This window comes from Macaca nemestrina, chromosome 6 (genome assembly GCF_043159975.1).
Source record: "Macaca nemestrina isolate mMacNem1 chromosome 6, mMacNem.hap1, whole genome shotgun sequence".
Taxonomy (NCBI): Eukaryota; Metazoa; Chordata; class Mammalia; order Primates; family Cercopithecidae; genus Macaca; species Macaca nemestrina.
In genome coordinates this window covers 175,866,299-175,880,730 of record NC_092130.1, presented here as the reverse complement: position 1 = coordinate 175,880,730, position 14,432 = coordinate 175,866,299, and the positions used below count along the sequence as shown (strand labels likewise).

The following is a 14,432-nucleotide window of genomic DNA, read 5'->3' as shown; positions in this document are numbered from 1 at the left end:
TGATTATATCTAGTGTTGGCAAAGAAGGGGAGGAATTGGGACACTCATATATACTGCTCGTAGGATGTAGTACAACCTCTTTGGAATACAATTTGGGATCCTCACTCCTTCTATTTCCATCTAACTCCACTGCCAGGACTGCAGCCATGCCTCCATCCTCTGTGCCCTGGATCACAGCCCGGTCTCTGGTGTCCCGGCTTCTTCTGACGCCTTGTCCAGTCCATCTCCCATGAGAGGTAGTATGAAATATGTTTAAAGTAAATCAGATTATGCCACTCCACTTCTTAAACCTCTTCAAAGATCTAAAACTTTTCTACCCTGGCTCACAAGACCCTATATGATCTGGCCTGTGTCTAGCCCCTCCTCTCAAGTAAATCAATTTCAACTGGCCCCTTGTTCACTATAGTCTGGGTTCCCTGTGCTGACTTCCTATGCTTTAACATGCCACATTCACTCCAGATAGGGAGACTTCCTGTCATTACTCTCACTGCCTGGGAGTTTGCTCTTGGTTTTTGTCATTGCTTTTTTCTCCAGAGACTTTATTTTTTAGAGCAGTTTTACTTTCACAGCAAAATCAAGAAGAAAGGACAGAGTTCTCATACACCACCTGCCCCCATGCATGCACAGCCTCCTCCACTATCAACACCACACTCGTAGTGGTACGTCTGTTATAACCGATGAGTTTACACTGACACATTGTTGTGTGTCACACCAAAGTTCATAGTTTACCTTGGGGTTCACTCAGTGTTGGACATTTTAGAAATTTTGACAAATGTATGACATGTATCCACCCCTACTATATATAGAATACTTTCACTGCCCTAAAAATCCTTCTGCCTATTCATCACTCCCTCCCCATCTCAAACCAAGGAAATCACTTTTTTTAATGTCTCTATCACTTTCACTTTTCTAGAATGCCATATAGTTGGAATGATACAGCAAATAGCCTTTTTCAGGTTGGCTTTTTTCCCTTAGTAATGTTCATTTAAGGTTTCCCCATGACTTTTCATGACTTGAGAGCTCATTTATTTTTTTGGAACTGAATAATATTCTACGGTCTGTGATATGGTTTGAATGTGTCCCCACCCAAACCTCATCTTGAATTGTAGCTCACATAATCCCCAAGTGTTGTGGGAAGGACCCAGCGGGAGGTAATTGAATCATGGGGGCGATTACCCCCATGTTGCTGTTCTCATGATTGTGAGTTCACACAAGATCTGATAGTTTTATAAGGAGCTTTTCCCCTATTTGTTCCACACTTCTCTTTCCTACCACCATGTGAAGAAGGGCATGTTTGCTTCCCCCTTCCTCCACTGTTGTAAGTTTCCTGAGGCCTCCCCAGTCCTGTGGAACTGTGAGTCAATTAAACCTCTTTCCTTTATAAATTACCCAGTCTTGGGCAGTTCTTTACAGCAATGTGAGAATAGACTAATACGGTCTGTATGCATCATAGTTGATTTATCCATTCACCTACTAAAGGAGTATCTTGGTTTCTTACGTTTTGACAATTCTGAAAAAAGCTGCTTAAATACTCATGTGCAGGATTGTATTCGATGTTAAGTTTCAGCTCATCTGGGTAAAGACCAAGGAGCACGATTGCTGCAGCTCTTGGTTTTAACCTCGCTGGGTTATACTTTTATCCAGGTATCAGCTGTTTTAACACATTAATTTATTAATTCACTCAGCTCACTGATTCAGCAATCATTTCTTGGTAACTGATGTGTAGGTGACATGGTCTGGGTGTTGGGGACATGACAGTAAGTAGAGTGGGTTCTGCCCACTGGGACAGATGTCAGGGCACAAGCACTGGGGAGGATGACGCACACAGTGAGAGGTGCTGGGAGTCGCACATGTGCTGACTATGTCTGGCTGACCCTGTGACAGGGTGTGGCAGTGAAGAGGAGTCGGACAGCCTCCCCAGTTTTCAGCCCTAGCAAGTGGGAGAACAGGGGCACATGCAGGCAGTGTGCTGCAGGGAGATGCTCCTCACAGGACCCAGGAGAGAACCAACTGCCAGGGATGGCAGTGACCATGATGGCTGTGGTGGGACAGGCAGACAGCCATCTTACCAATGGAACTCATGCTGCTTATATGTAGGGAGGAGACAAAGGGTAAAAAAGGGAAGGACCAAGAATGATACCAAAAAAACCAAAAAAGTTTGATATTCAAAACACTCTCAAGGACATTTCCCAGAGAAACTGGACTTGAATGAACCTTGGAGAACTGGTTGGATTTACTGCCTGGGATGGCCAGGGGGTGCCACCTGCATGCCAAGCCGAGTGACTGTCATCTTCTGCCACTGGTGCTGTGTGGATACAGTTCAAAGGGAGGACTTTTCAGCTGTGGATATCCAGCTACAGTTCTTTGAATGGCGGATAGAACAGCAAAGTTTTATTTCTGGCTGCTCCCTTCTGGCTGCTCACTTTGCCTCAGCCTTGCTTTCCTCCCAGCTCCCACTGAACTGCCCGCCGTACCCAGTACGAGAACCCCTGCTCATCCCAGTGCTGGTGAGCATGCAGCTCAGTCACCTCCAACCCATCTCCTGGAGCTGTCCCACGGTTCCCTCGGAACCACTCTAGGGCACGTAGTGTCTGACTCTGAGTGCTCCACTTTGTGGGGCACTGCTTAAAACAAAAGCTCTGGAACGCAGCACCATCGAGAGGCAGCTGTTGATTTAATTTATTAGCATATGCATCCCCTGAAATGGCTACTAGGTGAGGTCTAGAAACCAAGGAGACCCCTCACCGGCCTCAGGTGAAGGGGAAACCTGCCTCTCCCTTTCCCATTCCTCCTGGGAGGTGGGACATGCCCCTGCCCACTGCTCCACAGAGAATCCCCTCCTCAACACATGCGGTCACCTCTGAGCACCTGCCTTCTTCTTCCTCCGATCCTGGAAGCTACAGGAAGCTTCTCATGTGACCAACTGTTACAGCTGCCAGGTGTTCTCAAATCTGAACTGTTACAGCTGCCAGGTGTTCACAAACCCGCAAGGCAGAGCAGGCTTGTCCTCCTTTACAGGGGGCGACTGCGGCGTGAAAGTTGTGAAAGTCCTTTCAAATGTTGCTTTACCTTTTTTTTTTTTTTTTTTTTTTTTTTTTTTTTTTTTACATTTCTCAATCCACTTTCTCAGGTTGAAGAAAATTTTGCTTAATAATCATATCAGTTTTGCATTCTATTTCAAACTAATTGTTTCAAAACTAAGTTGTTTTTGTACGGTTTCTAAGTAAAATCAGTGTTTCAGGAAGAAGCAACATGTTTACCCTCTGGCTTCGAATCACTTCGAGGGTAAGTGCGGAGGCCGTGAGCAAATTGCCGATGTCTGGGGACAGGTCGAAATCCCACCACTATAACCTGGAATATTGAGAAAAACTGGAGCAAAGACAGCTTAGGACTACGCCTGGTGGAATGCGTGTGGGTGGATACTAAGGTGGTTCCTACAAGATGCCTTCCCCCCCAGGATAACCCAGAGGATGGCCTTTCCCTTTGGCAAGAAGGTTTGGTTATGTCCTAATAGTGTTGGAAATTCTATTTATGTGGAAAACACACAGGGAAAGACAGACATCTTGTGGGCATATGGTAGCATTACATCACAGGCCTGGAAATTAATACCTAATAATCAGATCATATCATTGAATAACACACTGTCAGTCACCAACAATTCCATCAAACATCTCTCCAGCTTTTAAAAGAAAAAATGAACATCTAGTTCATTTTTCTTATGGTTAAATGCATCAAATAAAAGCATAGCCTTGAACTTCCAAAGAACAGATGGCTTTCCATTTTGAGTTCTCCCTGGTTTCTAGACCATATCTATTAGCCATTTCAGCAGAGGTATATGTTAATAAACTAAATCAACAGTTACCTCGCAATGATGCTAATTCCAGAGCTTTTGTTTTAAGCAGATACCAAGTATCTGAGAGGTAATGAATGTGCGGGGTAAGAATTGAGACTTTTTGAGTTGGATCCTCTGAACAGCTGGCTGGATTCGACAGGCACAGGGAATCCCAAGACCAGAGTCTGGAATGCAGACATTCCTCTGGGTCTTAGGGTTTCTCTGGCAGAAAAACAACAAGTTTATCTTGGAAGTTGGACAGGAAAAATGCTTTTAAAGAAAAAGCAAACCATCTTTTTCCTATGAGTAAGCTGAAGATATATTTATCTCCTTTCCAAAAATGGATATCATCATCAATAAATTATTGATAACTACTCTTTGGTGAATCCTATAGGGTTCCCATCCTTGTCACTTTCACTTAAATTACAGTTGTTTTTCTGTAAGGAAACACCAGCACAAATAGGTCATTTGCTTAAGAATTTAAAGACAGCCGGGCGCGGTGGCTCAAGCCTGTAATCCCAGCACTTTGGGAGGCCGAGACGGGCGGATCACGAGGTCAGGAGATCGAGACCATCCTGGCTAACACGGTGAAACCCCGTCTCTACTAAAAAATACAAAAAAACTAGCCGGGCGAGGTGGCGGGTGCCTGTAGTCCCAGCTACTCGGGAGGCTGAGGCAGGAGAATGGCGAGAACCCGGGAGGCGGAGCTTGCAGTGAGCTGAGATCCGGCCACTGCACTCCAGCCTGGGCGACAGAGCGAGACTCCGCCTCAAAAAAAAAAAAAAAAAAAAAAAAAAAAGAATTTAAAGACAGACGTGTGGTTCCGAAGCCACATTCACCACTTGCTGCAGTACAGACATTTGCTTGTTTCCATCATGATGAAAAAACAGGTGTGGCCCATCATGCAGGAAAGAGAAAAAATGTAATTCTGACCATTCCTCAATTAGCGGCCTACTAAATTTTCATTATGACCAATACTCACCCTGTTTTTGTACAACCTGCATGCTAAGAATGACTTTTACATTTTTAAGTTTCTTAAATAAACAGAAGATGACAAATAGGTGGCACAGACCTGGGTGACTTACAAAGCCTAAAATATTTACCATGTGGCTCTTCAGAGTCTGCCTATCCCTGCATTACATAAACAAGACTTGTTTTCATTAGATGTCTTGAGAACTGGCTTTGAGAAAGGCAGGAGAAAATACACTTTTATTAACATTTTTGAAGGGAAATATTTGTTACTTCTTACCTTCAATTATTTGCGGTAAATTTGATTCCTTCTGACATTCATTTGACATCTACTACGCAGCACTTTGCAGCATTTAAAGGGAAGACTCATCTCTAAGACATAAAAATCACTCTCATCCAACTCAAAATGGGGTGTTACTAAAAATTACTCCGTGCTAAAGGGCACAAAAAGGTTGGAGATCCTTGGGGTTGTGGAGGTAAACCACGGAAACTGGAAGAGCAGGTAGGCTTTGCACACCTAGAGCTGGAAGGAAGTGTGTTCCAGGTGAGGGAAAACACTCGCAAGGGTGCACAGACAGGGAGGCAGCAGTGAGAATTCCAAGGGCCCCTAATCATAAAAGCGCGTCATGGCTGTGGGTGGATGGTGTACAGGGAGAGAGAGCTGGTGTCTTCTCCAGTAAGGTACTTTGGAAAAACACTCATTTAAGTAACCGTACATAAAAGCGAAGTAATGGTGAAGATAAATTTGTCTGGGATCAGACGCTAGCACCAGAACGATCATGATCCCTACAGGTCTCTCTCTAATACCTGCAGCCCCTTTCCTTAATGGGTCACATGGTCTGTCTTCCATTGTATAGCTGCGTCCCGCTGTGGATCTGCTCACTTCCCTCTTCTTTTTTAACCTTACCCTTGTTTTCTGCCTACCTGTCTCTGAGAAAAGCTGAGACTTCTACCACGGGCAGGTCCTCAGGTACACGCCTTTCTTGCTTGGATGTCAACGTCAGGAAATCTAACTATCGCTGGATGTCTGCTTCCGCCACTCCGTCATTCCACAGCAGGTGGTATCCAGAGTGTGTAAGCAAGGTCAGGGGTGCTAAATTTGGAGAAGAGAAAAATGCAGACTGCTTTTTTTGGAAGGAGTGTTTTCAGTTGCAATTTCCATACTGAAGAGATAGAAATTGGCTGGTAAGGTCTAGACAGTAACTTAACTAAACATGCACTCCTCCTCTTGAATTTGGACTTTATAAGGAATTTGGATTTTATAACCACACGATGGAGGTTGCGAGAGGCTTCTCAACAAGGTACTGATGGTGACAAGCTGTGAATACTAAAAAGACAATTCTGAAAAACCTCGGTTCAAACGAGATCTGAATTTACCCACTAACTATGGCCACGAGGAGTTTATTCCTTTTTCTTTCCACTTTCCCTCTCTCCCGAGAGGTGTCAAAAACAGGATTTGGAGGTGGCAGGATAATGGCCAAATGGATGGACAGGGTGGCGAAGGATTCAACCAGGCTCTGGGCTTGGCGCATGGTGGGCGGTGGCGCCCACAGCTGGGCCTGGGAACCCTCCGCTCGGGCATTAGGGGCTGCCGCGGCGACCGGCAAGGACACGTAACCTAACAGCGAGAGGTCGGAAGACAAGGGGACTGTTACAGGACGAGAGCCGCCACTGGCTGCCAAGGCCATGCAACTGGCGCCGAAGCGCACTGGTAAAGTGCACGATCTCCGCCCGCCCCGCGGCAAGTCGGGAACTGTAGTCCCTCCCTCTCCTGCTCCCTGGCCCAGGACGGGTCCCGGGACAGCGCCTGTCCCTCTAGTTGTAAATCACGCACTTTCCTGTCCTGGACGCGGGGTCCTCCCACTTCTCAGGCGTCTAGAGCTTACGTCACGGGCGGGTCACCGCCCACATAGCGGAGGCCTTTAGGTGTCTATGGAAAGCCTGTCGTACAGCAAGCTGGCAATAAAGGGTCGACCCTCAACAGTGGAAGGAATGCACCTTCGATCCCTCCACTCCTCTTGGCTGCTCCTCTGCAGGGGTTTCCCCCGCCGCATCGCACAGCTCCTCTCCCGGTGTTGCTCAGGCAGCGCCTTAGGCAGTCCCGCGCCCTATGGAGGGGCGGGGCGAGCCAGGGCGGGGCGGGGCCCTGAGTGGACTGCGTCGCGCTCGGGGGCCGCGCCGGGTAGCGTTTCTTTTTAGTGCCTGAGGCAGCTCTGGCTCGGAGAGCCTTTCGCTAGCCCCACGGGGACCTCTGTGCACGGATGGACCCGCCCGGACCTGGCGGGAAGCGGCCTGGCAGGCGGCGGCCCCGGCGGCATCAGCAGAGACAGGACGGGGCCGACGCCGCGGGCCCCTGAGGCGTGCGTGCCCACCGGGCCCGGCGGCGGCACCATGATGCCGGGCGAGACCCATTCGGCGGCGCCCGGGACGGCGGCGGACCTGTCGCGATGTCAGGGCTGCGCCTCTCTGCAGCAGGTGTGGCACCTCCCGGGGCCGCGGGCGCGTGGGGCGACTGGGCCCGGCCGGCCTGGAGCGCAGGGATGTGGGGTCCGGCCGCGCGGACTGTGCCTCAGTGCGCTGCTCTCTCTTCCCGACCGAAGCTCATGCTCGCTCGTCTCCCTGCTGCCTTTTTCCTACATGAGTTTTGGGGACGGCTTCCATTGCGTTATTTAGAATTGAAACCCAGAGTTCATTGACTGGAATGCGCTGGTGTAACGGTGGGGGTGGAGCGAGCGAGTTCTGGAGGGCCCCCACCTTCCCTACCCGGCCTCAGCGCGGCCTGGGGCTGACCCCCTAGGTCAGTGAGGGACAGGTGAAACGCCGAGGGCAATCATCTCCCTGAGGATAACGCTTTGGTCTTCTGGCCCATCTTGAGTGTTTGTTGTTTGGAGGCAGAATCTTACGTGACATGTGGGTTGTCTGAGTCATTAGACTCGAAGAGTCCAGGGAGGCATTTCAGCTTATATCAGATGTGCCATCCCGAGGCTAATATTTTAAAAAGCAAGCCAAGTAATTGGCCAAGTAGCTTGTCAGTTGTTTGATAAAAGTAGTTTATTAAAGACATGCAGAGCCTGGAAGTTTCTAACAGCGGCGTGGGCTCTTCTTTATAGTGACATAAGGGAGAATTGCTGGAGTATGGCTCCAGATCTTATGGGGTGGTGCTAGGGAAATAGTCCCCCTCATTTCCCACGACTCTCCTAGCTGCCTGATGTCGGGGGTCTCTTTTAACTTCCTCCTATCGCGGTTTCAGTGATAAAACGGAACTCACCAGCACCTCATCACCTACTCTGCCTAGTGTTCTAGGAACTACAGACATTGTGGTGAACAAAATAGGATCTCTCATAAGTAATATGAGTGTGTGTGAATAAGGCCTTAGAAGATTTTAGGTGTTAGAAAATAAAGGAGGATGTTGGAATATTGGTCTTGTCTCTCAGCTAGGGTAGTCAGGGTATTTTTGAGTCAGTAACTTTTAGATACTTGAATAATGAGAAGGATCAGGCTGTCAGAAGAGATGTGGGAGAGGCTTTCTGGATAGAGGGATTAACAGGTGGAAAGGTTCCTGTGGTGAGAAAGAGCAGGGTGTCTTTGATGAGCACAACATGGTATGGTTGGCATGAGCACAGTGCTGACGGAAGATGGTTGATGTGACCGGAAGGGAGTGCAGGCTTAGGCCATGCCGAGAAACTTGGTTTCCATTTAAAGTGCAGTATCTGTGAAGTGATTGCAAACATTTTAAGTGTTGAGGGGAGGGGAGGAAGGAAATGTGCTGCTTTTGTGAGTAGAAGGAGAACTAATAGTAAGATCATTGCCTTCACTGAGCTGCATTGTGTAGGTATCTTATAACGCGCCCCGCCCCCCACCCCCACCCCAGGAACGTGATTGCAGTTCTCCCGAATATTTAATACATTGTATTTATTATTTGAGCCAATTCACTCAACAAATATTTATTGATCACCTGCTGTATTTTAGACACTGCAAATATGGCATTGGGGGAGAAAAAGACAAAAATTCTTGATTTCTTGGAGCTTCCATTTTAGCAGGGTGGCAGGATAAATGAAACAAATGAGTTATGTTAGAGGGTAAGGAAAACGTTGTTGATGAATTGAACGGAGATGGGGAGGGAATGAATGGGTGGGGACTAGGCCAGTGGCTGTTGGAATTTAAGTAGGGAGTCCTGGAACGTTTATATTGGAGCAAAGCTGAGAGAATAAGCTCTGTTGAAATCTTGGAAGTAAAGTCTCCCGTACAGTGGAAACATCAGATGTGAAGAATTGTAGCAGGAGCTGGCTTGGTGTGCTTGGGAAGAGCCAGAAAGCCAGTGAAGCTGGAGCGGAGTGAATGCTGGGAGTCAGGAAGGTAGGAGGAGGGCCTGATTGTGTGGGCTCCTGTAGACCATTGTTGGGGTTTGGGTTTCTCTGATGGAAATGGTGAGTCATTGGAGGCTTTTGTGCAGAAGAACTACTGATGTGAATTGTGCTTTTCGGTCATGGATCTGTTCTGGTTAAATTTAGCAACTGTATCCTTCTGGTTGCTTAGGCCAGAAACTAGATGACATCCTTGGTGCAGCTCTTTTTTCTCATAACCTGTATCCAGTTTATCAGATTCTGTCTGCTCTACCTTCATAATTCACCCGCTTTTTGACATCTCCACTGCTTCCACCGTGGTGTGAACTACTCAAATCTATGGCCTCGAGATTGAATCTCCTTTCTTCCACCCTTGCCACATTCCCGCTGTGGGTTCTCAAGACATCAGTAAGGGTAATCCTAGATCCAGGGGTCTGCAGACTTTTTCTGTAAGGGGCAAGATCACAAGTATTTAGGCTTCGGGGGCTTGTTCAGAACTGCTCAGCGCTGCCATTTTCATGTGAAAGCATCTGTAGACAATTCATAAAGAAATGAGTATGCCTGTGTTCCATTGAAACTTTGTAAACGCTGGCGTAGGGCCTTAGTTTACAGAGCTCTTCTCTAGGTCAGAACACTTGCATTTGGATTTTCTGTGGCCTGGAATTGGATCACCTTTTTAGGGGAAAGTTATGAGTGGAGTCTCCGGAGGAATTCTGTAGTTGTGCAAAGTGAGTCTAGAAAACTAGGTTCCTGGCAGTTTATAGAGAACCTTGAATGGATCATAAATTATCGTACTTATTTCTGTCAGTATTACGGGATGGTGAAGGTTTTTGCATAGTTACATTAGGACAGTGCTTGTAGTAGAAGTAACAGTTAGTGGTATGCAGGATGGATTGAGGGGTTGCAACTAGGTATGGTTTTGGTGTTGTGACTTGTTTTGAACTGTAATGTTAGGCTAACTTGCCTCTGTCTTGAATAGTGGTTTGCTTGCACTGAAAATCTTCCTTTCATTTCTTAATCCTCCCTGTCCTTTTTTTCTTTAGTTGTTGAAGAAATAACAGTACATTTGCAGAGATCATTATTTGATTCAGAAGTGTATAGACAGACTGCGTTTTCTGTGCCTTTTGTTCGTAGTCTCACAAATTACTTCATATCTGTTTTGTTACTCTCATTAATTACAGTAGTTCATTGCTGATCCATAGCCCAATGCCCACGTGGGTTGCAGAACTTTGGCAGTCAGATAATGTGGGTCCTCACTCTGGTCATATTATGTATTACGTATGATTAAGTAAATCTTAAGTTGTGTATTTTAGTCAAGCTAGTGAAGCTGACATAGGCACTTTATTCTGGTGAAGGAGAGGCCCGTATCTGCTGACTTCACTGCAGTGCAAAACCATCGGATTCTCCTGGGGATCCAGATGAGCGTTTGAAACACGATTATGTTGTTCATCTCATGTATATAGATTAGATTCAGTGAGTTTGGTGTATGGTTGTCCTTGGTACAGATTTGAGCCTATCCATAAACTTGTGCTGGACTCCCACTGATAATTGCTAGTGATTTAAGTGTCGTTTGGAACTTGAAACATTTTATTCCAGACCTATTGATTTATAAATGGCTCTGTTACAGGGAATACTCACAAAATTGTAATTCATTCATTTACCAAACACATTTATTGAGCGTCGATGTATATGTGATGCTATGCTGTGTTTCAGAATATAATCATGAACAGAAGAGGCATGGAGCTCATTCTAGTTGAGGTTACAGTTAAGTAGAAAAGCAACCACAGTTTATGTGTAATATAAATATTATGGTAAGGGACATATGAGGTACTCTGGGAGCATGTAGCAGGGATAGCCATATAGGAATTCTGCCACCTCTCTGAAGGCTTCATAAAAGTGAATCTAAATTGAGGTCCGAAAGATGGTTTGCAGTTAACTAAGAGGGAAAAGATGGAGGGAGAGTGTTGTAGACAGAACAGGTTGTGCCGAGGCTTGGAGGGGAGAAAGTAGTTGATGACAGATGAAGCACAGAGTAGAGGTGGGGATAACTGAGGTGGGGCTGTAGAGACTGGGGTTTGCCTTCCCAGCACCCAGAAGCCACTCTGCTTGGGTTTGGTGGGTGGGTGTGTGTTGAGGCACAGTTAGAGAGAGGTGGACATTCCTGCCTTGTCGCCCTGTTCCAGTCCACACTGTGCCAGAGGTTCTAACAGGTGAGAAGACGCAGTCATCTCTGCTAGAGATCACTGTAGGCTTTGATTTTAAATAAGAGCAGTTAATAAACAGCAAGCACACCAGGAAGAAGTGGTTTATCAGAGAGGAGTCATGCTGAGTAATTAGCCAGATTTCTTCCAGCAAAACAGTAAGTGTGAGTAGTGTGATGTTTAAAAATAATTTATTTTGAAATAATTTCAGACTTACAAGAAAGTTGCCAGAATGATACAAATCACCCTGATGTTCTCAAATTCACAAATTGTTAACATGTTACTGCATTTGCGTCATCATTGTGTGCACACATACACTTTGTCTCCCGTACATGCTCCAAGGTATACTTCCTCCAAATATGAACTTTTTCCGACATAATTACGCTACACCCCTTCAAATCAGGATAGTAACATTGGTGTAGCTGTAGACCTATTCAGATTTTGCTTGCTGACCTGGGAGTGGCTTTTTGCTTTCTTATTCAAAGTCATGTCAGGAATATGTGTTATATTTTATTGTCATGTCTCTTCAGCCTTCTTCATTTAGTCTTTGTCTTTCATGTTTGTGAAAGTTTAAGCAGCAGAGCCTTGCATTCCTCAGCGAACGTTTTTACAACTTCTGAAGACATTTTGGGTTGTCAGTGTTGGAGTCCCTAGGACCATACTCAGGTTCAGTACTCACAGGACTTAGCATATAGATATACTCATGGCTGTGGTTTCTTATAGGGAAACGATACAGAGTGAAATCAGTAAAGGGAAAAGGCATAGGGGGCAAAGTCTGGGGAAATCAGGCACAAGCTTCTGAGAGTGTTTCCCAGTGGAGTCACACAGGACATGCCTAAGTGCTCCAGTATCGTGTTGTAACCGTACTTGTGAAGTGTTGTCTGCTAGGGAATCTCATTAGGGACCTAGTGCCCGAGTTTTTTATTGGGGTCTGGTCCTGTAGGCACCCTCTGCCTAGCAAGCACCAAGATTCCAGACTCCCACAAGGAAAGCAGGTGTTGAGCATAAACCACACATAATGAGCCACTTCCATCAGTTCGGGGAATGATGGGAAGGAACCCTCCAGAAATCCGAGTCCCCGGGTGACAGCCAATGGCCCGCCTTGCAAGCAGGTCTTGCTAAGGATCATGTTTTCAGGCCTGCTGTGTTAATTGTTTGCTACACACACACCTTGGGGCTTGGGGAGTGCTACAGCCAGCTGGTAGAGGCCAGGGATTCTGCCGAACATGCTGTCTTCCTTTTAGCCCAAGATGTCAGTAGTGCTGAAGTTAAGAAACTGTCCTCTCACATATTTACTGATGTGTTTGAGCAGACTACATATCCCGTTATCATCTGTATTTATTTGTTTGCTATATTATCTATATATTTACTGCCTTAGCGTAACCATTTTCCCGGCTGCATTGGCCATGTCTTCTGTCATGTCTTCGCAGCCAGTAGGCCTGCTAGCTTGCTCCCTGCCCTGAGTGCTCAGCCAGGCGTGACTGTACTTTCCCAAGAAAGGAAGGAAGCATGGGCATCAACATTCATAGTAACAGTTCAGGAGGGTATTGTATGGATAAAGTTAAAATTGTCTACTAGAGGGGAGAAGTAAATGGGGATCAAAAAGTCTTGAGTAAGGGAGTGGGCTGCTATGGGAATTGTGTTAGTGAATAAGTATAGCTTAAGAAAATCACCCAGAAGGCAAAGCATAACAAAAGATGGTAGTTATGAGAGAAAAGAGGAGAGAATTGAAAATAAGCCTGAACTTTCCAATAGACTGTATAATAGAAGCTCTAGAAGGGGAGAGCAGGGCTGCTAGGAGAAAGCGATAATCAAGGAAACAACCCTTAGTGTCTCCTGGAGAGGAAGAACACCTTGAACCTCATTTCTTCCATAGTAGCTGGACCTGTGCAGGAATGAATGTGGATCAGAAGAGCCTGAGCGCCCTTCACCAAGGCATACCCTGCTCACTCTCACAATTGAGAGGTTCATTATTTAGAGGCCTTGGTTTCAGCCAACATAAATGACATTTGAATCTGACAGGAGGAAAAAAAAATGTTTTATTAGAGTATTACAATATCTGACCACAGATAATACAGTATCTGACCAAATTTGAGCTGATATGCAGCAGGGCCTTGGGAAATAATGTTAGTCAGAGACTAGAATGCTATTGGATAACAGAAATCTTTTGTTTTCCCATTATAATAGTGTTTTGTGATTTTTTTTTTTATTATCACAGTTAAATATAAAAAGGCAACTAGATAGATATACAAGAGTTGTTAAGACAGTCAGCAGCCCCCAGTCCCACTCATCCCTGCTTTCCAAGAGAGAACCATTTTTAATTGCTTCCACTGTGTGTTTTACAATGAACTTGCCTGTCGTTAAGTAGTGGACTCTCATTGCTGACTTTGGGAGGTGAGGATTCAGCTGTCTTACTGCCCCATACTCCACCATACCTAAGCATCTCTCTTCTCTCTCCATTTGTTCAGTATAGTTATGATTTCAACGAGATCAGTATTTGAAGTTGACATTTTTATGACTGTGTTATTTGAAGCTAAGCTGTGGTGTTTTCTGCATGGTTTCTTGTTTTCCCTGGTAATGATTGTATCTTTAATTCAGTTTTTCATCCTGAAGATATTAGTGAGTGCTTACTACTATGCCAGGGACTGGGTTGAACACTTTATATGGTGCATCCTATTTAATCCTGATAGTATGCCAGTTATTTAAACTCTTTGTGCTTCAGTTTCTCCATCTGAAACTGATGAAATAGTTTCGAGGCAACGGAGAGGTTAAATGTGCCCAAGGTCACTCAGCAGAAAGTGGTGGTGGAATAGGAATGTGAATCTGATGCTGTGACTCTGGAGCCTGAGGTTTCTTTGGTGTCTCTCCCTAAGTACTTGACAAGTCAAAGTGACATCTGGAAGCCTCATGGGAAAGATGAGCTAGGATACCAAAGAACTCAAAAGAGAATGGGAGGAAAAAAGAAGAAGAATCACTTTTATTTTAGAAAAAATAATAGTTTAAATGCATGTCGAAAAATAACTCCTTTCCCTTGCAAGTCTCTTCCAGTTTGGCATAAATACTCGTTTTTCAGTCTTTGATTTTCTT

The 14,432-nt window shown here is 45.6% G+C and overlaps 1 protein-coding gene across 1 annotated transcript in view; it reads left to right on the top strand.

Annotated features, from left to right (window-relative positions):
* Positions 1 to 6,963: 6,963 nt before the first annotated feature.
* LOC105489456 (interactor of little elongation complex ELL subunit 1) overlaps positions 6,964 to 14,432 on the top strand; it is a 72,805-nt gene continuing 65,336 nt past the window's right edge. The window contains exon 1 of the mRNA XM_011754289.3: positions 6,964 to 7,276. Within this exon, the coding sequence (XP_011752591.2) occupies positions 7,193 to 7,276 (84 nt within the window). The 5' untranslated portion in view covers positions 6,964 to 7,192. The remainder of the gene's footprint in view (positions 7,277 to 14,432) is intronic.